The sequence below is a fragment of the Eleginops maclovinus genome, chromosome 7 (assembly GCF_036324505.1).
Source record: "Eleginops maclovinus isolate JMC-PN-2008 ecotype Puerto Natales chromosome 7, JC_Emac_rtc_rv5, whole genome shotgun sequence".
NCBI classification, from domain to species: domain Eukaryota; kingdom Metazoa; phylum Chordata; class Actinopteri; order Perciformes; family Eleginopidae; genus Eleginops; species Eleginops maclovinus.
In genome coordinates this window covers 25,337,537-25,361,359 of record NC_086355.1, presented here as the reverse complement: position 1 = coordinate 25,361,359, position 23,823 = coordinate 25,337,537, and the positions used below count along the sequence as shown (strand labels likewise).

The 23,823-nt window shown below is 40.4% G+C and overlaps 2 protein-coding genes across 2 annotated transcripts; both read left to right on the top strand.

Moving 5' to 3' along the window:
• Positions 1-11,104: 11,104 nt before the first annotated feature.
• Positions 11,105-23,127, top strand: LOC134866941 (collagen alpha-3(VI) chain). Its single transcript, XM_063887169.1, has 9 exons — positions 11,105-11,598; positions 13,689-14,285; positions 15,264-15,857; positions 16,511-17,137; positions 17,227-17,814; positions 20,197-20,799; positions 21,026-21,628; positions 21,792-22,385; positions 22,532-23,127. Exons 1-9 carry the CDS (start codon positions 11,202-11,204, stop codon positions 23,125-23,127), a joined length of 5,199 nt encoding a protein of 1,732 aa, XP_063743239.1. The 5' UTR covers positions 11,105-11,201.
• Positions 19,004-19,642, top strand: LOC134867382 (collagen alpha-3(VI) chain-like). The gene has a single exon (XM_063887919.1). The coding sequence runs from the start codon at positions 19,004-19,006 to the stop codon at positions 19,640-19,642; it is 639 nt and encodes a 212-aa protein (XP_063743989.1).
• Positions 23,128-23,823: the final 696 nt, after the last annotated feature.

Sequence of the window (23,823 nt, the reverse complement as noted above, 5' to 3'; positions counted from 1 at the left end):
GTGTAGGAGAACACAACCAACACAATGCCACATAAGCATAGGATTGTTTCTCTGTAAGCCTAAACAGGTAAAGACAAAGTTTACATTTTTCTTTTGGCTATACAAAGAAGGTTTTGTTGAGTAGAGGAAAACTGCAGCAAACCCTCACATCACAGCCTTTAACAAATGATCAGAAACACATTTAAAGATGTTAACATGAATCAATTTCCTTTTGCCAAAAGGCATTGTTCTCATATGTATTCACTTTCCTTTGAACTCTGGTTTGATTCCTGAGAGAAGTGAGCTAATTAGCTTAAAGTGCTCTATTATGTTAAACAGCTAGTTGCTGTGTCTGTCTGCCGTTTGGTGCCAGCAGGTGGTGTACAGGGGGTTAACAGAGGAGGTCGAGCTTGGTCATACAGCATCTTCAATCCAGGGGAGCATACGTGTTGGGTTATGTTTGAATTCAAAAAAGTTCAGGAAATGTCAAAAACTGTGAGTGTGGCAGAGCATCACAACACAGAGAGCTGCTCACAGCCTCAAAAAGGTGACACCATGCGTGACGAAGTCGGGATGAGAACAGGCTGGCTTGCCTGAGGATTTCTCAGTGGAAACAGCTGCCTGCTGCTGTTCTTAGAATGACCAGAGACACAAGATTTTGCAGACTTTAAAGCCATTCTCAAATCAATGTACTTTAAGGGTCTAAAATGTTGCTTTGAGCTGAGTGGTCTGCAGGATTCAGAAAAGTACTCTGTGGGTTCATCACTCCGAGGACCATCTTTAACAAGTCCTTTGAAAATATGATATCTTATTTTGCAACACCACATCTGAGAATGAAGGCTATAGATTCAAAGTATCCTTTCTGTATCATTTCCCCAGCTGGAATGCTCTACATCTTTAAAACAAGCTTTATATATGGCATGCAGTTTGGATGCTACACTCTCATAAACTCCTACATGCTTATGAAGTGAGGTGTTTTTCCATCAGATACATCTGTAACGTGTGGATTTATCACTCTGTCGTTCATCAAAAACATCTTATTAGTGATATACTAGGCAGCAACTTTATAGTTGTGGAAAAATGACACTCATGGCATTCATATTTTCAACCTTAGCCAGGACACTGTCTTGCACATTCCTTAGAGAGATATACGTGTGTGTGTGTGTGTGTGTGTGTGTGTGTGTGTGTGTGTGTGTGTGTGTGTGTGTGTGTGTGTGTGTGTGTGTGTGTGTGTGTGTGTGTGTGTGTGTGTGTGTGTGTGTGTGTGTGTGTGTGTGTGTGTGTGTGTGTGTGTGTGTGTGTGTGTGTGTGTGTGTGTGTGTGTGTGTGTGTGTGTGTGTCTGTGTGCGCAATTTGGTGAGATAACTTTCCATGATGTCTATCAGCTGTTGATACACCATCATGTCACGTCTTTTTTTCATGTAGCAATGAACATCCAAATAGCTGGAATGTTAGAAAAAAGGCCCCAAAGACGTGGAGGGGGATGAAGGCAGAATGTAGGAAAAGGTAAGAAGAAAATCCTGCTACAGATTTGTGACATCATCCTACCCACTGCTCACATCCAGACCAAACAGGGCTATGTGTCTGGTTTTCATTTACTTCTTTCTCCCTCCCGCTCTCCCTCTCCCTCTCCTCTCCTTCTTCTTTTTCTTTTTCCCCTTTAAGTGGGAGGAGGAAGAAAGAGGTGGCAGAGCTCCAAAAGTTTGAACGTTTGTCCCATCCCAGCCTTGATCTTAGCACCACAGCTCCTCTGGTTTGCAACCGAGAGAGTGTCTGTCTCTTTCTGTCTCCGACATTTCCTCCCTTCACTCATGACCCTCTCTCTGCACATCTCTTATCAGTGACCTTATTAAAGCTCTGCTCCACCACCTTCCTCTGGGAGGTGCTGGAAAAGCCAGCAAAGGGGAATTTACCAGGAAGATAATGACCAAAAGTCCAGCTTGCAGTCATTTTACATAACTGATTTTCCTTTTTCTTCAAAAACAAATACAGTGGACTACATCTTCAGCTCAGGGTAAGTTCAATATGTGATTTGCAAGATAATTGCTCTTGGAGAAGGAGGTTTCGACTTTCTTTTTCAGGAATGCATGCTTGCTTTATTTCTGTAAGGATTGACCTTGTTTGCACTCTTTTTTGAATATAAATAGTTTATTGACCATAGAAAAGTTTTGTAGTCATAACATGTAAGCTCATGGTTGGTGTCATGATCATAGGCTGCACTGCACTTTTGGCTTATAGGTCATAAATATCAGACAGTGTGCGTTTAGCAGCATGTCTTAACCCTACACTTTAGTGGTGAGGGTGCTGCAAGGGCAAGAGGTGAGCCACAATTAGGGTGGAAGCAGGAGACCTCAGCAATGTCATATGAGACATGTGAGTGTAGAGCGTGTAGAGTATACTCTCTTTGTCTTCAAAAATCTCTTAGTCTTTCTATTCTTTTGAAGGTCTTGGTTTGTGCAAAGCTTAATCTACTAAAAAAGTGTTAAAAAAATCCCTGATCAGTGTTAGAGATATGAGTAGTGTCAATGTATGATGCATTTGCTGTTGTAGAATGCAGATTTGTGGTGAAAGCACCGCATAATGCAACAGACACCTACCAAGTAAGCTGTATATTATGTGAAGAGACATTTCATTAATCGTTTTTACATTTGAGCACTTTATCTTTTTGATGAAATCATCGTCTGGTCCTTCCATTACGTGTTATTAGAGAATCTCTTCAAAATGTTAGCTGTAAAGAGGAGCAGTTGGATGGTTACATGTCCCCAATGCAGCAGCGGCAGCAGCCTAAAACCACACCCTCTCTGAAAACAGTGCAGCGGTGGAAAAGTTTGAAGAGATTATTTTCCACAATACTGGCCAGAAGAGCCAGGAGAACCATGAGGACTTTTTCTTCCATCGGACAGAATAGGTAGGGTGGGGTTGGTGGTGGGCTGCACTGTTAAACAAACCAGGTGTGAGCCATAAATCTTCCCCTACCATGCTGTCCAAGCAGGCTCAGCGGAATTCAGCTGTGTTTTCACTGCACTGTGTGCATGTGGTCATATTTGATGCTTCCAGGTCACAGTCAAATTAAATTACATTGGGATTAACTCCCTGAGTTCCCACCTTCACACAGTTTTGTGTTTGCATGCAGTCCGTTGCTGTGAGACAGAGAAGAACCTGGTAACCTTTCAAAATCCAAACTTGGAAACTTGTGTGTGCTCCAGAAGTCGTTTGATTTGTTTGAAATATTTTCACAAAATTTACTATCAGTGTTACGACAATGCGGCAGTTGGAAGCTAGTATCTGAATAATTATTGGCAGAGGTGCACCGGGAGGATTCTTAACAAAGGATTTTTTGATGGTGTATATAACAGCTTCAGCTCGTGTTCTTTCTCCAGAATGCAGGCAAATGTTTGGAAGGTTGGAACCTTTTTCAGAAACCAGTTATCTCAGTGAAAACCGCTTCAATTTTCTGTCTTTAGGAACCAACCGCTTTTAATTGCAAGACATAAGGGATGAGTTACCATTCACACCGTGATGCATTTTGTCATTTTAGAGTGTTGATTGATTAAGGTCATATGACCCAAGTTTGGTTAAATGTGTGCCATAGTGAATAGGTTTTGGAAATGAGTTCAAGAGCATGACATTAAACACTTGAACTGGTCCTGCAGGCTGACAGTATCTTGGCCATGGGGCTAGAACACACATCTGCTAGGTGTCAGACGGACTAATACTCTCCAGCTGTGTGGGACTGCCCACAGCCCCCCCCCCCCCTCTTTAACTTACTCATTGATCCTCCTCTCATCTGTGCCACACATGTCACGTCACATCCTTCAGTTGAAGCGGGGATTGGGTGTGCAGGTCCCCCCAGCCTCAGGTTTGAGCCCCATGTGACTCATTTCAATGATCTCTCGACTTCAAATGAGTTTAAGTTTGCAAAGAGATGTCCTGCATAGAAAACAAACATGTATTTCGAATTGATTTCTACATATTGGCATCTATAGCAGTTGTTGACATTCTAATTGATATGAACAAGATTTCAGTTTGCAATAAAGTAGCAGCTGAAGTTGAGCCAATTAGACAGTATTTCCCGGTAAGCCCAGAGCATAATGTACGGTTTACATAAGGTTTTTATGAAATGTGTAAACCGTGTATTACAGTCATTTGCATATATGTGAATGTAAGCTTGATTTGCAACATCATTCATAAACAATAAGATAGAATCAGAGGGAATGTACCTGTGAAGACATTCGCTGCACTGTTATGAACAGGCAACAGGACACTGGAGATGTTCAAATGAGCTGGGTTTTTTTATTTACTCAAAAGATAGTATAACATTATAAACCAATACTTTTTATAACCAGGTCTAAATAACAGATCAACAGAAAATAAATGAACAAAGTGACCTCCCACAATGATGCAAAAGGGAACATTTGTAGTGGCATGACCAGCCCAAATAGAAAACAAATAGACCCTTTATCCCCATCCCCTTTGAGATGGAGCACATGCTTTGTCCCCATTTGGCCCAGTATTTATCAGTCCTCAGCCCTGAGCCACGCCTTTTGCTGAACCATGAAGTAAACTCCCCCAACGACCACGGTAACAAAGAACATTAATAGAAACAAATACCTGTGGTAAAATGAATTAAGTAAAGACTTAACATAAAGCCTGGTTATTGTTGACTGCAAATAAAACGAGCAGAGTAAGTACATGTGTATTAATTTATCTGATAATCTGTTGGTAATACCTCAATTCATGTTTGCTCGTATGTATGGGAATGGTCTGTTTTTTTCATTATAGAAAACAGACTGAAGTGGACCTGATTTTCTTTGGCCACTTGGGGGCAGTGAAGAAAAACTTGAAATAAAAACTGCAAATGTGTACACCTGGATGCTACACAGCAGTCGTTTAAACCAATGGCAGCAGCACAGGGACATGTTAGGTGACCGAGCCACACCCCTCCTAGCGGGTGTACTTGGTGTGACTGGTGAAACACACACATAATGACATCTCTACATGTATGGCAGCCATTCCAGTGTCTGTTGAATTGAAAACAAGCATTTCACTCAAAGACATACCTATCAATAATAAAACCAGAGAAACTGATAATGCTGAAGGGGTCTCTTAATTTTCCGGAGCTATATATGCATGTGTGTGTGTGTGTGTGTGTGTGTGTGTGTGTGTGTGTGTGTGTGTGTGTGTGTGTGTGTGTGTGTGTGTGTGTGTGTGTGTGTGTGTGTGTGTGTGTGTGTGTGTGTGTGTGTGTGTGTGTGTGGTTGTGTGTATGTGCGGTCTTTGCTATAAATATGTGTGTGAGGTCCAGCTGCACACTGCTTCAGAGTGCTCACGCAGCGTCTGTCTTGCTATAAATAAAACCAGTGAAGATGCTGTGTTTTATATACAGAGCAGTATGTTATCCTTACTGTATAACATTCCCTGCTCACTACTTAAACACCTGTCACTTTGTGTGTGACTGGATTACAGGAAAAGACTCAATGAATACTCAGCATAAGAAGGCAAACGTTTAGAAAAGACTGGCACTTGCTGCTACTACCAGTTTCTTTAACAAACAAAAACTAAGAATTTTAAAGATATGGATCACATACGCCCTTCAAGTTTGGAAGGATAACAGTTTTGGTGCTTAACCACATGCTAAGTTGGCCCCTACCCCCCAGCAAGGAAATCGAACCTCAGATTTCCTCTCAATTTGGAATGAGCGTTATCCACATCTGGTGCAGCTTTAGCTATTGTGTAGCTTCCTCTTGGATGCTTGCTTACGATCTGGCACCTGGTGACCATGTTTTATAAAGGTTGTTGCCTAGAAACGTCCCAAACACAGCAACCAGTAATCCAGGTGGTGTGTGTATCAGCACCCTCCCTGCTCTCAATTTCAGCAGGAAGAAAAGACATTAATGTAAAGTAACTAAGTACACTTACTCAAGTATTGTACATAAGTACTTTTTTGAAATATTTTTTATAAAATTATAAGTATTTTCCATTTACTGCTACTTTAAATGTCTACTCCATTTTATTATAAGGTGTATTTTGTACTTTTAACTTTTTTTTACACGTTTTTACAGTTACGAGTTACTTTGTACACATAATAACACATATACTGTATGTTAATATGCTACTGCTCTAAAACTACAATACTGAAATGTAATTTAAATGTAATGTATAAAAACAGGATTTTATAATAACCAGAATAATATAATGCGAATAGATACCTTCTGTAAAACGAGTCGAATTTTGAAATCATGACTTTTACTTGTAGTGGGGTATTTTAATACTATAGTATTTGTAATTTTACTTAAGTAAAGGATCTGATAACTTCTTCCAATACTGACGAAGACCTCTGATAAATCACAAACAGCTGACAGACATAGTTTACCTGCTGGTGAACATAGATGAGCATTTAGCAGCTAAAGAGACAGATGTTCAGGAGTTAGTGAAAATAAAAAAGGGTTCCATAAACATTTGAATGCTAATATTGCTGTTCGTTAACATTTTTTGCCAAAACAACTTTAGGGTACCAACATTTCTCACTCGTGTAAGTTCCATGCGGTCATGGTGTCGGCTGCTCGTATCAGAGAACAGGACTCCACTGTGCTGCTGTCTTTTCCTCTGCGGTGCGGAGGGGAAGCCATAGTGTTGACACATTGGCCAGGCCTGGCACACTCTGCAGTGTCTTTTGAGTGACCTAAAATCACATGACCATGAGTGAACACAAACATCTGCTGCAGTGTCCGAGAGAGCTAAAATTTCCTTGAAATAAAGGAACTTGGGGATTTAGGTCTTCTGTCTGAATAGTGACAGCAATAGGGGATTGCAGGGATATCTCTGCAGCTTTTTTTCATTCTTAACTTGGCTTATAATATTCTCCAAGCACATGTTTGTCTTATGTGGAATCCTCACAATCTTCTCAGGCTTTTAGAATGACCCTACCCATTTCACTTTGGACAAACACTGATATATTGTGCAGAACTCTGCGGTTTCCTACAAATGTTTTAATTCCAGTTACTTTGCTCAGTCCTCTACTGAATGGCCAACTTTAACAAAGTTGTTTTCTAAGTTTTATTTGGTCGCTGCTTTTGGATGACTCTGTCTATAATGTGAGCATGCATGTAACTGTTTTGGTTCCCCCCTCAGTTTGACGCTTCTTTTGCATCTGCTAAGTGCTGTCTGCATAAACAGCAGACACAGCAATGTGCAAACACAGTGACTCCAACAAACTCAACGTCTGCCTTGTTGCATTAAATATGACAGCCATGTGTTTATAATTCATTATTGCTGTGTATTGTGGATGGCTTGGATTCGAGCCTAGCTGACCTAGGTTTTCCTATCCTCATGAAAGGGTCTCTTTGACTCCACAGCAAAAAGTATTTAATTTAAATAGGATTGAAGTGCGCATTTGGTAAGGTACAGAATCCACAGCAGACAGGGACCTTTCCACGACTCAGCATTTAGGATAGTAGTACGTGTTGGCCTAGATTAAGAATCACACAGAGTAAGAAATATCAGTTTAGCATGATCTTTTTTTGTTTTTCCGTCTGAGAGCTGCGCAGTCTGGTCTTAAATTGCTCCAGTGATAAGCCTAATGTGCAGTAGAAAACTTTGTGCCAATCTTGATTTTGTGGGTTCCCCTGGTATTCTCTGGGGCATTTTGGAGGAAAGGTGCAGTTTAGGGAAAGAGTGTTCCAGATCCCTGAATCTGGAACAAGTCTGGGTGGGGTTTGAGCATTCTTCACCATATTTGAGTTGTATATTTGAACAGCAAAACTGAGTCTCCCCTACACCTTGTCATAAGAGGTTAAAACTCACCATCGACCTCGTACTGTATGTCTTTATTATTGCGGGGTTGATCACAGAAAGCACAAAATATAAGGGACAGAAATGGTAAAAGAACAAGAATCCTACCTCCCTCTCCCCAGTTTTCTCACCTACAAATACATTGGCATCTTTTCAACGTTGCGTTAGCTTGGTGCTTTTAGTATTTCCCTGAAATAAGCTCAAGATAGATGAAAAGCAAAGATGTGTGTACCTGCATTTTCCACTAGAGGGCAAATCCCCCAGTGTTGTCACAGTTGAACTGCCATGATACCATCTTTTTTCATCATACATGCGCTGTTTTATTTCTAATAAAGTAGAGGTACAGTAAATCTCTCACTACCTCAGTTCCACTTTTAGTGTGCGCTCATTAGTGCTGAGCCTTCGCTGTGTGCCCTCCAGCAGGCACACTGTAAGAGAGGCTCCTCTGGGACGCTGAGGGCTGTTTAAATTCACCCCCCATCATTACTCTAATACTGAACACTCCATTGATCATGGGTCATGTGCGGCAATCAAGGCCATTTTACTTTTCAAAATCCCTTTCATGTTATATCTGTCTCAACATGCTTGTGTGTAAATCTTTCCAAACGTCAGAGAGAAGGGGTGAGTGAACCACTGATGGAAGTTTGGGTTTATTTAAGTGGCTTTCGTTATTCTGAGATCAGTGTTTTGCAGTTTAATATATACTTCAGTTTGAGTCAAATGTAATTGCTCTGGCTGCTCTTTGAGCGGGACCCACATTATCACCGCAGGGTGGTGGGAAATATAATAGGTGTGTGTGTGGGCTTTTGGCTTTGTATCTTTGTGAGGATCAGCATGAGTTACTGACTTAGAGATGGAGGAAGGATATCCTTATTTCTAAAATGGCCTTTTTTGGCAAGGGTATTGATTAGGGTTAGGGTTAGAGTGATAAGGTGGTGGTGTCAAAGTATGAATGGACTTGTCTTGGGAACCGGAAGGTCACCGGTTCAAGTCCCGAAAGACCAAGCACTACCGAGGTGTCCCTGAGCAAGGTACCCTGAGCAAGGCCCCATTTCCTACAGTGCTCCCATACATATGGCAGCCCACTGCTCCTAACACTGGGATGGGTCAATGCAGAATGTAAATTTCCCCTCTGTGGGACCATTAAGGGTTCCTTCTTCTTGGGTAAAGTCCCGAAATTCTGAGTCTTTAAGTGCATATAATTTCAAAATGTGAATCACCAAATCTATCTTTACCAAATCTGATTTCATAATGGGGAAATGGTGTGTGTGTGTGTGTGTGTGTGTGTGTGTGTGTGTGTGTGTGTGTGTGTGTGTGTGTGTGTGTGTGTGCGCGCGCGCGTGCGTGCGTGCGTGCGTGCGTGTTTCTGAGAGTGTGTTTTTCAAAGCCAAAGGTTGATGGAGTATTTTTTAGTTTGCAAATTGAAGGTTGGATACAATTGAATCCTATTTGACTGAGAGTTAGGTGAAATGTTTGCAATATTAATTGCTAAATAAGTGAGTATTAAATGCTGAAAAGTGTCTCTCTCTCCTCTCAACATTTCACACATGAACAGGTACGCATTCTTCCTCAGTAGCAACCTTAATTTCCTGTGACAACGCTTAACATCACAATGAGGGAAAATCTGAGTGAACAGCAAACACACACGCCTGCTATGAAACTTGACTTTCCAGTCCAACACCCCTCTTAAAAACACTTTATATTGTGGGATGGAAAAAACCAGTCCTTGCCAACCAAAGTTAACAACTAAAGCACATTGGCCGGTAGCTTTATCAGGTGGTTTTTATCACCACCACTTTCTGATACGCCATCACATGCTTCAGCTCCCACACTCACCAACCAAAACTAAAAAGCACACTTTATACCATGTTTTCAAACTTTGGGAGGATGAACATGCTTGCCTGTTAAAATGAAAAATGCGTATGACAGTGTGAATCAACAAGGACATGGTGACACTAATACATGTAAGATCTTGCACATGCTGACAGGAGACGTGTGTTGTGTCAAAGATTAGATGTTGCAGTCCAGGCCAAAAAAGCAAGTATATCTGTGTTATTTTTAGAGAAGCAGTGTAGCAAAAAGTACAACTTTTTAAGTAGCATATCCCTATCCCAAAGTTGTGACACCGAACCACTCCAAAAAAAAGCTGTTAAAAACCTATGAATAAATATGCGTTGTAATATGCTTACAGCCCTGTACGATTATAGTTATAAGCACTGAATAATATCCATATTGCTTCATAACTGCTTGTCACTCACTGAGGATCAAAGTGCATTATAATTCCCATAGTGGAAACACATTATATCATTTCTCACATTTTCTCTATTCTTTAGGATATGCAGGGTAATATTATAAAGCATTATAAGTAGCCTTTTTTGTGTGTTTTTATTATTTTTAACATGTGATGGCAAAGAAATGTCAGTGAGTGACCAGACTAGCTTTATAAAGATTTTTGTTATAAAGCATTCTGAGTACGTATGATTGCACTAACAAATCATACAGTGCTAAAAGCAGTTTATGTTTATAACAGACACGGGCTGGAAAAAGTGTGAAGTGTGTATTTATTCCCACAGTGAGAATAATATTATGATAATTAATATAAAAGTAGACTCATTTGAAGTGTGCAGTGCTTGTAGTATTACTGTATGACAGGTCTGCCGGTTTTATTCATATCATGTTTTCTTCTGATTTCCCAGGCGTCCCCTTTACTGTTTAGGTGCGAGAAGATGAGGGGGCCTCAGGTGCTCCCGCTCTGTGTCCTCCTGGGCGTCCTGTTCGTAGGACTGCTCCCCAACTTGGAGGCTCAGGAAGGTAAGTCCATCAAAATCATCTCAGTCACAGTCAGATCATCTGTCTGCTTGGTTCTTGTCTAATTGCTCCCCTAAAAATATATTGCACCTGTTCATATATCCCATAATGAAATTGCTTTTGACACCCTAAGAAAAACACATTGATGTAGAAAACAATAAATCTAAATTCAAAATGTTTTTCTCAATATTGGACTATATGAAGAGGCCTAATGGGTGTTACACATCCTGTTAGATGCCTTTGATAAACATACCAATAGACATAGAATCCCCTAATGTTGTATTCTGCAACAATATGAGTGTTAAGCACCAAAACAATATGTTGGTATCACACACCAAGCATCTTTTCACTGGTCTTCACTTTTGTCCTCCAAACACACTCCTGAAGATTGTGGACAAGGGTTGGAAGCCGATTTGTACTTTCTAGTGGATTCCTCTTGGAGTATTGGAGAGGAGAACTTTGGGGATGTCAGACAATTTTTGTACAGCTTGATACAATCACTGCACCAGGTTGGAGGGGCCAGGTTTAAATTTGCCCTTGTGACGTACAGTCATAAGCCTCAGACTGAGTTCCAGCTCAACAGCTACCCAACAATACGGGAAGTCCTGGCACACGTCAAGGCCATGCCGTACCGTGGTGGGGGCACCCGGACCGGCCTCGGCCTGGATTTTCTGATCCAAACACAGTTGACCACCGCTTCTGGCAGCCGTGCTGTCGATGGCGCAGCTCAGGTGGTGGTGGTGTTAACAGATGGCCAGTCCCAGGATGACGTAGCAGAGCCGGCTCAGGTGCTGTGGCTGGCAGGCGTGGAGGTGTTTGCGGTTGGAGTTCAGGATGCGGTTGACTCGGAGCTCAGGGAGATGGGGAGCCAGCCCCATGACACTCATGTATTCAGTGTAGAATCTTTCCTGACTTTGCGAGATATAATTCAAGATTTAGTAGTGGGGCTTTGCGACGCAGTGACACGCTCAGGGGGGGGTCCTGTGGCAAACGAGGCCCCAATGGCTGGAGGAGGGACAGGTAATGAAATGGGACCAGTGTCACTACCATTACTAATATGTCTACATGTGCAGGAAGAAGCTGCTGCATATGTGGCCACGACTGGATTTGATTATTAACACAATCAAATGTTTTAACCACAATAACCTTTCACTATCCAACTGCGAAATTAACAACACTTGTTTTGTCTTACAACACTTAATACGCCCCTAATGCTTTAAGGATCACAATAAGAACTGCATGTGATTGATATCCCTACAGCATCTTCAGTTAGGGTGTAACCTGATACATATGCCTGTGCAAAGGCAACATGAGCATGGATTGAGAGAATATAAGCATAGGGAAAAATCTGTCCCAGGGGCTTTAAAACCTGGTAGAGATTTTAGTTAGTTGTTGGCACGCAGCAGTAACTAGTCAAAATTTCAAACACCATTTTAAGATAAAGCCTTTTTGTATTCGACACAGTTGTAGGTGAAGGACACAATACAGAGAGCAAAATAAAACATAAAAATCAAATACTGACACCTCAGACTTTTAGCTGTTCAGAAAACCTTTGAAGAAAATGGACTCCAGGATGACATCACATCAAATTCAACCAATGAGCTTTTAACAATAGCTAACCACGCACCACTGCTTATGTGTCCTGCATTATGTTTGTTTTCATCAGTCACAATGACTATCTGTGTAAGATATGTTCATGTTGTGTATTTGAAACAGAGATGAACCTGCCTGGACTCATCCTTGACCTGCAGAAGTACTTTGAGAATATTTAGATACATGTTAGGTAGAGGTCTAGAAATAATAAGCAATATGTATAACCATATTGACCATCATTCATGATAAAAAAGAAAATCAATTGAAAACATCACTCATATACAAATGTGTAATAATTTAACATTGAATCATGTACAATATTCTCAAGTTCTGTAAACGTGTGGGCACCAAGGATATGCCACAGGGTCATGACTGGTCACTTTATCTGAGGTCTATAACAAGAGTCTGCATGGGATGGCTGAACTCAATGGAGATAATAGAAGAGATAAACGTCACACAAAATATTTTCTTTTCAACTTCAGGTTGTACCACAACTAGCCTCGATTTTAAATGCATTTTGTTCTGACAATTCCAAACAATTTCTGACCCTTTATAGATGTTTTTGTCCCTTTGCATTTTTTTATAACCATAAATGATCATTACAGTTATATGTATCATTAAATTATATTTTTTCTATTTGTCAATCGAGAAGCTTTTAGTTGCCCACTTTTGGAGATATCAGCCATAGTAATGACTTTTCTGTAATGTAATGGAACTAGGTGGCATTTGGCTTGTGTTGCTCAAAGTACCAATCTAAATTAAAAAAACTGAACAGCAAGACCTCTTCTCCAGAAGTCAGGAATCATGACCTGGGTACAAAATAAAACCACCAGATCGTGTTGGGAGCAGGTTTAGGTTGGGACTATTTTCTTTCTACAGAACTACACCTGACAACCACATCACTTTTTGTTCTGAAGGTCGAAAGAAAAAGTAAAAAGATGATAGTTCCAACCTAAAACTCTTACAATAAGGTCTAGGGATTAAATTGATTAACGATCCAACAATATTGGTGATGAGTTTATCATATGTGTTCTTTTGATGCTTTGAGCTTCTCTAGCAACGGACCATCTAGTTGTACTTTATTTAAGGGAATCAGATGCCTCTTAAACTGTAATTGCCCCTGATGCGCAATTTTTTGTTTTTTTCTTGAATTACAACGTTTTTAGCCTATTATTATTATTATTATTATTATTATTATTATTATTATTATTATTATTATTATTATTATTATTATTATTATTATTCTGTGTCGACTACAAAGGATGTGCAAAATTACCTAGATTTATCTTATGCAACTGATTTGATACAGACAAAGAAGGGGGGGGGGGGGGAGTCTCCTTGGTTCAGCCTACATGCAGTATGATGTTTTTGCAATGTTTGATTGATTTGTTCACTCTCAATGTTACTTGACACATGCTAGCAACACTTCTTTGTTTGGATTCTTTGTCCCTGTCTCACCATGTTAACTCTTTCACAAGTTCCATTTTGTTTTGTTTTCTCTCTCTCTCTCCTTAAAGCACAAGATTCAGCTGACCTAATACTCTTAATTGATGGATCAGAGAACGTTGGAGCAGCAAACTTCCCCTTTGTGCGTGATTTGGCTTTGAGAATCATTGAGCGCCTCGATGTGGGCAGGGACACTATTCGGGTTGCTTTGGTCCTGTACAACGGCGACCCAGATATAAAGTTCTATCTAAATAGCTATGACAGCAAGTCATCAGTCGTGGAAGCTGTGAAGGGCCTGGCCTACTCAGGGGGTGTTGAGTCTAACTTGGGTGCCGCCCTGGAGGAAGTGGCCCAGAGCCTTTTGAGCGAATCAGCTGGGGGCAGGGCAGACGAGAATGTGCCCCAGATGTTGCTCGTTATCAGTGCTGGGCCATCCACAGATGATACTGGTGCCGGGGACCGGGCCCTTAAGAGGGCCGGTGTTATCACATTCGGCGCTTCGGTCGGTGACACGGCTACTGCAGATCTGGAAACAGTTGCTACAGATAAGACTTTTGTCCTGTCAGCCCCTGATTTCAGAGCAGTGGCAAGCATTGGTGACCAGCTGTTTCCATACATTAATGGGGTGGTCCAACGCACCATTATAGTTCAGAATGAGTTCACAGAAGGTATGTAACTTCTCTGTAAATGTTGGCGAAGCATTTGGTTTTTGGTAAGGTACTTAATGCAAAAAACCCTATAGGGTTAACAATAAATGTTATATAAAGGTAAGGTAAGATATACTTGTATTTTCTCTGCCATTATTAAGGCTTGTAACATAGATGGTAAACACACAATAAAAGCAATACATTGAAGCCTATGAGAATGAACTGTCTTAAGAATTTCACTAAGCTACAGTCACAGGCAAATGTCTAGATCCACAAAACTAATTTGAACAATTGTCAAGAGGACCAAGAAAATGTTTTGACAAAGCTGCATGGACTTTAAGACTGGTTTAGCCCTTTAATTACTCAAATATATTATTTGATAGAGCGGAAACAGTTTGTAGTTATAAGTTCCTGCAATGAAAATGCATTAATTAATTAGACAATCATGTGCTCAAAATGCATACTGTTTAACACTTAGTACAGTTTTTATTGTCGGAGTTGAACCAGGAGACATTTCCAACAATGTGACAATAGTCAGAACAAAACACTTCAAGTAAATGTCCCAGGTATATTAGGCTTTGTACACTGAACGACAGAGACCTCAAAATCAGCTAACACCAATAGAAATATAGATTCATAAATAACGACAGTCCAGTGTCACTTCCAGGTTCTGTTTTTAATTTCATATTTGATTAATTAATCCATAATGAAACTTAAAATCACCTTTTGTATTCTAAGCCTCATTTATGCTTTCCATAAAAATGTGTTGTCCATCTGCAGTGGTCATAACATCAAAAATAGAATGCTCTTGTTTGAATTTGATTTCAAATCTTAAATCATATATGAAAATACACAGCCTTGTTTTTCCTCTTCTCAATGTTAGTTAACCGGATATCCTTGTCAGGCTGAGGTAACCTTTAGACCTAAGATATGTATTATTTGAAACGTCTTTTAAAATGAACTTGTGTTCTCCTATTAATTTTATTTATTTTCTTTCAGTTGTGGCAGTTGGAAAAAGAGACATAATTTTCCTTATCGATAGCACAATGGGTGCAACGATCATCAATTCTGTGCGTGAATTCATCAAGCGGTTTGTGGAAATCATGCCAATTGGTCCGGACCAGGTTCAAGTAGGTGTGGCCCAGTTCAGCAATGCCCCTCGACTTGAGATGGATCTCAATTCCTATGGATCCAGGGAAGAATTAACGGCGGCTTTGAGCTCTATCAAACCAAGACCTGGACAGACGGTTAACATTGGAGCAGCCTTGGACTTCGTGCGAACAAATATGCTGCTGCCTGAGAAGGGAAGTCGTATTAACCAGGGGACCCCCCAGGTTTTACTGCTGATGACCAGTAAGAAGTCCAGTGACAGTGTGGAAGCACCAGCTTTGGCCTTGCAGAGAATGGGTGTGTTGACTCTTGCTGCAGGCTCCAAAACAGCTGAGGAGCAGGAGCTGCAGAAGATCGCCTTTGCTCAAAGCGTTGCATTCTATATGAGGGACTTCCGGCAATTGATTCGCAACCCAAAGGCCATAGTTGATGCACTCTCCACTCTAGCTGGGGTGGTGGTGACTGAAGTACCGACCGAGACAGGTAGGTTCTGAACAATAATGAAATAAGTACATTTAGAAATATAACGATAAACATATTAAAGTATAACCTTGAATAGAGGTTGAAAGAGGAAAACACAATGAATGCTGTTGCTTTGATAAACCAATTTATTTATTTATTATTTAATGTAATAAAAGTAATCCATTTCAAACTTACATGCTTTTGATTGTGTGACAAACCAAACATATGGAACATTTTAGACTGTTAAAGTAAATTCACCCACTATCAGAAAACCTCAAAAATAATAGTTTCATGTAAAAATGGTATTCCATGAAACATGAGAAATGAATAAAATATTTAGAATTTTTGGGGAAAGTTGTGATTGTTGAAATCATTTTGACTTCAGATGTAATGAAGCTTAAAATATTCACAAATAATTGATCCTGACCATTAATAGCTCTGAGAATTGCACAACATGTCTCAAAGGTATTAATGCTGAACATAATTTGGCAAGCCTTGTGTACTTAAGCAAGTTTGTAATCTTCATTGTGGAACTGGTTCAAATTTAGAACTGGTTCTTGATGCCAAACCCTATTAGTGTTTCAATAATAGTTTTACATCTTCAAAAGCCTGAAAGTATATGTGACTGGTATCACAAAGAGGATCATTTGTTTTGTTTTTGTGCTTTTTCTCAGTGACGGTGATAACAGTGCCCACTCAAAGAGTGGTGCGAGACATTGTCTTCCTTGTCGATGGCTCAAACTACATTGGCAGCAGTAACTTTCCCTTCATGAGAGACTTCATTATCAACGTGGTCAACCAGCTGGATGTAGCTCCTGACAGAGTCCAGATTGGTCTCCTTCAGTTTGCTGAGCGTCCGAAAATTGAATTTTATCTGAACAGTCAGAGCAGCAGGCAAGATGTTGTGGATAAAATTTCTCAACTCAGACTCTCCGGAGGCTCGGTTCTGAATACAGGAGCTGCTATGAATTATGCCCTGGAAAACATGTTCAGGGTATCAACTGGCTCACGCAGGAAGCAGGGAGTCCAGCAGGTGTTGGTTCTGATCACCGGCGGTCCAGCTCAGGATCAGGTTAAATCTGTAGCTGATAAATTGGCTCTGGCTGGTGTTTTGACCTTCACTGTCAGCTCTGGGCAAGCAGATGAAGCGCTACTGAGGAATGTTGCCTTTGTTCCAGATTTGGCTTACCATGAAACAAGCTTCTCTAGTTTGCCAGCTCTAGCTGAAGTCATCATGCCAAAGTTGATAACTGTGGTTGGTGATACAGATACAATTTCATCAACCTTCCCTGAGGAAACTGGTGAGTTTTGAATCTTTCCGTTGATATATATGATTAAATGTGACATGCATAAAGAGTTGACTGATAATCTATTTTTTTCTTCCCCTCAGTTGTTGGAGGTGAAAGAGATGTGGCCTTCCTCATTGATGGCACAGATAGTGTTCGTGGAGATTTTGAATACATCAGGGATTTTATCATTAAAGTCATTGAACCACTTGACATCGGGAGTGACAGAGTGCGAGTCTCAGTGGTTCAACACAGTGAGAGGCCAACACCAACCTTCTACCTTAACACATATCAAACCAAAGATGAGGTAATAAGAGCTGTCAATGGAATGACTCTGACTGGTGGACGAAGCCTAAACACAGGAACTGCTCTTACATTCATGAAGAACACCATCTTGTCTGAAAGGCATGGTAGCCGTTCGGCACAAAATGTCCCTCAGTTCCTCATCGTTTTGACTGGAGGCAGATCCAGGGACAACGTGAAGGATCCTGCTGGAGCGCTGAAAACAGACGGGGTCGTTCCATTTGGTGTTGGTGTCAGGGATGCAGACCCGAGGCAGATAGAGGCCATTTCGCACAACCCTTCCTTTGCCTTCAATGTGAGGGAGTTCAGTGAGCTTAACACTGTACCACAAAAGCTGAACAACTATGTGAGCCTTCCAAGGGAACAGCTGACCCTGGTTCTACAGCAAGGTAAGCTAAATGTATTTTCTTACTGGTGTGTTTTTTTTAATGTTAACAATTTATCTTCCATGGATGTTTTATCAGAATAACTAAATTGTATTTGTTGTGTCTTAGTACCAAGCAATGCTGCAAAAAGAGATATTGTGTTCCTACTTGATGGCTCTGATAACACAAGAAATGGATTCCCAGAGATAAAGCTCTTTGTTAAGAGCATAGTGGAAAGCCTCTCTGTCAGTGAGAGCCATGACAGAGTGTCTGTGGTTCAATTTGCTGCTAACCCTGATGTCAACTTTTATCTGAATTCTCACAAGACAAAGAATGACCTGCTTAATGCTATAGATAATTTAAGACACAAGGGCGGGAGACGCCTGAATATAGGGGGAGCTCTCCAGTTTGTGAGGCACAGTGTCTTTACTTCCTCCACGGGCAGTAGAAGACTAGAAGGAGTGCCCCAGATTTTGATTGTTCTAATCACTAAACCATCCAGTGATAATGTGAGAAGCCCAGCGTTTGCCCTTAAAGAGCACGGCATTGTGTCAGTGGGGGTTGGAGTGGGAGATGCAGATCTTTCTGAGTTGGAAATGATTGCCTACCAACCTGCTTTCACATACAAAGTCACTGATTTCTCAGAGTTGCCCTCAGCACAATTGCAACTTGATGGTATAGTGAAAAAAACCAAAGAGACAGGGGAAACCATGACTGGAATCTCTGATTTAGTAGGTAAGAATTTCATGTTTAAATACATGCCTGTATTTGGAATACGATATATCATTCTTTATCTTCAGAAGAAAATGATTTACTCTCTCTAATACTCCTTCTATCATTCATATTGAATTAGATTCTTAGTCAAATTAATCATTTTAAGATGATGAACGATTACAAATGTTGCATGACATTTATGATTTCATTCATTTTAAATCGACATTTTTAGAAAAAGCTAATTTCTTAGGCTTTTCCAGAATGTAAAACTCTTTTAAATGTCTTTCAAAAACAAAATAAATGTTGCGGGACAAATTCTAACATACATCTTTCAGAGAAAAAGATGGTTCTTTGAAGTTTGAAATAAGACTTTCAGAGCATTGGCTCTTCTTTATTTCTGGGATCAGTTTACTCCTCTGAGCTTCTTTCTTGGTGATGAATCTACCTGAGGCTTAGAAAATCTTGATCGTCAATCGGTGAATCCTTTTTCTTTCTATCCATGCATCACCTTGTTGACACAGGCAGGAGTAAGAGGGACTTAGTGTTTCTCCTTGATGGGTCGGATGAGTCCAGAAATGGCCTACCAGCTATTCGTGAGTTCATCAGAAGAATGATGGAAGACCTGGAAATTGGCGAAGATAAGATTCGGGTGTCTGTCGTACAGTATAGTAATGACAACACAGTTTACTTAAAACTTAAAACTCACAGATCAAAAAAAGCAATAATCCACGCAGTCAGAAGTCTCCGCCATAAAGGAGGAAGACCTCGGAACACTGGAGCTGCTCTACAGTTTGTGCGAGACCATGTTTTTACACCTTCATCTGGGAGCAGACGTCTGGAGGGAGTCCCTCAGATTCTATTTTTACTAACAGGTGGCAAGTCCAATGATGATGTCTCTCAAGCAGCATTAAACCTCAAAGAAATCGGTGTTCTGTCTTTCGCCATTGGAATGAAAAACACTAATCAGGAGGAGCTTCAAAGAATTGCCTTCTCCCCCAGATTTCTTTTCAACCTTCCTGTCTTTGGTGAACTTTTGTCTATTCAGCCGGAGATTGCTTCATTTGTCAAGGCTGAAATACGAATTGAGCCCCCCACTATTGTAGGTAAGAAGCGTCGCAGATTTGCATTTGAGAGTTGAAGCGACCTCTCGCTGGTTTAGTACACTTTATTTTCCATAGTTTGAATTGCAATGGAACTGCATCGGCTTCTGAAGAAAGTCAGTTGATCAGTTTCATGTTTCTCAAACATTTTTCAATGGCTACAGTCAACTCCCTTGAAGTGCTGCTTCTTGATGGGCTCTCGTCCTTTTCCCGCTTCAAGTCTTTTCTTGCCAGGCCATCAGAACATCTCCTGTCCTTTATTCTTAAGCTCTACCTTGAGCCAATGATATCACATCATTGACCAACTAACTTAGAGGTAGAGAATAGTTAAATCTTTCTTTTAAAGCTTTTACTTCTTTCATTTCTGAAAGAGGAATATAATTCTTCTTATCTTGTAGTCATTTTCAAGTTTCTGAATACATTCATCTACCATTTGTTTGAATGTTATTGCATCTTACACCTTGTTTATTATAGCTAATACCAGCTGTTATGACCTCTCCAGTTATCTTATGTGTAATTATTGCACCACAATATATTTTAGCTTGTGCACTACATGTATAATTGTTAAACAAGGTTTTCTATTTTTTTCTAGTTGAATTAGAGTCCCCTCAAAGAGACATAGTGTTTCTATTGGATGGGTCAGACGACACACAGAATGGATTCCCAGCAATGAAAAGCTTTGTCCAAAAAGTGGTAGAAACACTCAGTGTTGGTGAGAACAAAGACCGTGTGTCTGTGGTCCAGTATAGCGGGGATCCACAGACACATTTCAGTTTGAACACCTACAATGAAAAAGAAAATGTTCTTGCTGCAGTCCAGCAGTTGAACCACAAAGGAGGCGGACCCCTTAACACTGGGGCAGCTCTCGACTACGTGAGGAAAAGTGCTTTTTTGGATTCTTCTGGAAGTCGGCATCATGACGGTGTCCCTCAAATACTGATTTTGTTGAGTGGGGGAAGATCTCATGATGATGTTGCAAGTGCTGCTGCGGCTCTAAAACAGGTCAAAGTTGTTCCATTCTGTGTAGGAACAAGAACTGCAGACATATTAGAGCTCCAAATGATTGCACACAACCCTTCCTATGCCTTCTCTGTGCTCCGGTTTGATGATATTGGGAGCATCTATCAACAACTTGTCTCATTTGTGAAAAGAGTGCCTCGACATCAGCCACGACAAAAAACACAGAATGCATTAGGTAAGGCTTAACATCTATCTATCTATCTATCTATCTATCTATCTATCTATCTATCTATCTATCTATCTATCTATCTATCTATCTATCTATCTATCTATCTATCTATCTATCTATCTATCTATCTATCTATCTATCTATCTATCTATCTATCTATCTATCTATCTATCTATCTATCTATCTAGAGTCATGTGTAACTAATTGAGCATCATCCTTGTGTCTGTTAAAGTTTCTACAGATCCAGCTGAGTCCATTCAACACGATATCGTATTTTTACTGGATTCCTCAGATGAAATGCAAAATGACTTTAAGGCAATGACTGGCTTTGTTGAGAGAATGGTTGACAAATTAAATGTGGATGAGAACAAAGATCGTGTTTCGGTGGTGCAGTACAGCAGAGAATCCTCTGTTGATTTTTTTCTGAACACACACAAAACACAGAAGGATGTTGCTGACAATGTGCGCATTCTAAAGCATAAAGGAGGCAGACCCCTACATTCTGGTGCAGCTCTTCAGTACATCAAGGATAATGTTTTCACTGCCTCTTCTGGCAGTAGGCACCAACAGGGTGTCCCTCAGATTTTGGTTCTTTTAACTGGCGGGCAATCCAGTGATGATGTCAGAAATGCTATAAACAACTTGAGAGGATTCGGTGCGAGGGTATATGTGGTTGGAATAAGAAATGCAGATATCCTTGAGATACAGTCTATTTCACAGGAAGCCAGTCATGCTTTCTTTGCAGCAGACTCCAGTGATCTGTCAGGCATTGAACAGCAAATATTTTCTGACATCAAGAGCAATGCAACCCCTGCTATCATACGGAAATTTTATGGTAAGACAAAATGACTGTTATGACTTTATGCTGTAACCGTGTGCACAACTTCAGATTGGTATAGATCTTAAGTCATGGTTTAACTGAATACTCGCAGGAAAGAAACATATTTCATCATGCATTTCACCATACAACATTTGTTTTATTGTCTGTATGATTACAGATCCCAGCAGAAGAGACGTTGTTTTTTTGCTTGATGGTTCTGATGATTCTCAGCGAAGATTTCCAGATATCAAAGATTTTGTGCAGAAAATAGTGGTGGAACTCAATATTGATGCAAACAGAGATCGCGTGGCTGTGCTCCAGTACAGTAACGATGCAGTGATTGATTTTGACTTAAGACGTTACTCAACAGAAGATGATGTTATTGGTGCAGTAAGAGGCCTCAGTCACAAAGGAGGTTATCCTCACAACATTGGAGCAGCTCTCCAGTATATAAAGGATCACATATTTTCTCCGGAACTAGGAAGTAGACTCCTTGAGGGAGTTCCACAGATACTCATACTACTAAGTGGTGGAAGATCTGAAGATGACATAAGAACCCCGGTCAGAATGCTGAAAGACACCGGTGTCATTACAATTGCCATTGGAACAACTGACGCTGACACCCTACAGCTGCAAACTATTTCTCATGAACCCAATTATGCAGTCTCTATTACTGATTATGAGGAACTTCCTACAGCTAAGCAGGATGTGTTGTCATTGTTGAGAGATGCTTCTCAACGTCTAGAGCGAACCGCTTCCCCCAAAAGTTTTGGTAAGATGTAATTTTTAAATCTTTTAGATACAGTCAATGGGCTAAAATAAACTTGAAAGTATTTCCATAACTGAAATATCCACTGCAACCTTTTAAAGTACCTGTTATCCTCATATTTGTTTCTAAGTCTTTTGTCTTTGTTGCAGATTCAGAGAAAAAAGATGTTGTATTTCTTATTGATGGATCATATGACTCACGAAACAGCTTTGAAGAAATACGAGGCTTTGTTGAAAAAATGGTCGAAAGTTTCAATCTTGATGAGAACAGAGACCAAGTGGCTATTGTTCAATTCAGCCGTGATGCAACCGTCAATTTCTACCTGAATTCCTATTCAACCAAGAACGATGTGCTCAATTTCATAAGAACAATAAGACACAAGTTGGGCAGACCTCTTAACATTGGCAAAGCACTTGAGTTTGTTAAAGACAATGTCTTTGCTGACTCAGTTGGAGGCAGAAGTGCAAAATCAATCCCTCAATATCTGTATGTATTTAGTGGTGGGAGGTCAGGGGATGATGTCAGAGGACCAGCACAATCACTCAAAGAAAATGGCATAAAGACTTTTACTATTGCGACAAAGAATGCTGATACATTGGAAATGCAAACCATCTCCTTCACACCAGCACATTATTTTCATGTCACAAACTTTAACAATCTGCAAAGCATACCTCCATCTGTAGAAGCAGCATTGAGGGGTGCTCAAGAAATAACAGAAATCCCAACAGCCATTGGTAAGATGTAGAGCAATAGTCTTTACTTTTACATGATCTGCTAGATGGACATAATAGTTGTATAATTTTATACCATGGGTATAATAAACATGTGTTTGTCTAAAGTAAAGATGTTGGTTTTGTGAAAGTGTTGTTTTTATTGATTTCAGACCTTTCCACAATTGCAGAGTTAAAACTGCACAGTGCCGATGTTGTTTTTCTTCTTGATGGATCAGATGCAATGCGAACAAGCGAAAGACACATTTTGGATTTTGTCAGAGAGCTTGTCAAAAAAACTGAAATTGGGCCCAGCAAAGTGCAAGTGGCTTTGATTCAGTACAGCACAGAGCCCAATACTGAGTTTTTCTTGAATACGCACTCAAGTAAAGAAGATGTCCTCGGTCGTTTGAGCAATGTCAAACTAAATGGGGGGTTCACTGTGAATACAGGTGTGGCCCTTGATTACGTGGAGAACAATGTGTTCAGCGCTTCATCTGGGAGCAGAGCCAAGCAGGGAGTTCCACAGATACTGATTCTCTTAAGTGGGAGAAAGTCAGAAGATGATGTCTTAGGTCCAGTGGAAAGAATGAGAAATGCTGGAATTGTAATTTTCAGTGTTGGCGTGAATGATGCAGATAGGCTGGAGATGGAGCAAATAGCACACAGTCCTAAAGCAAAGTATTTAATCAAGGGGATTTCTGACTATCCTCTTGTGAGAGAACAGTTGC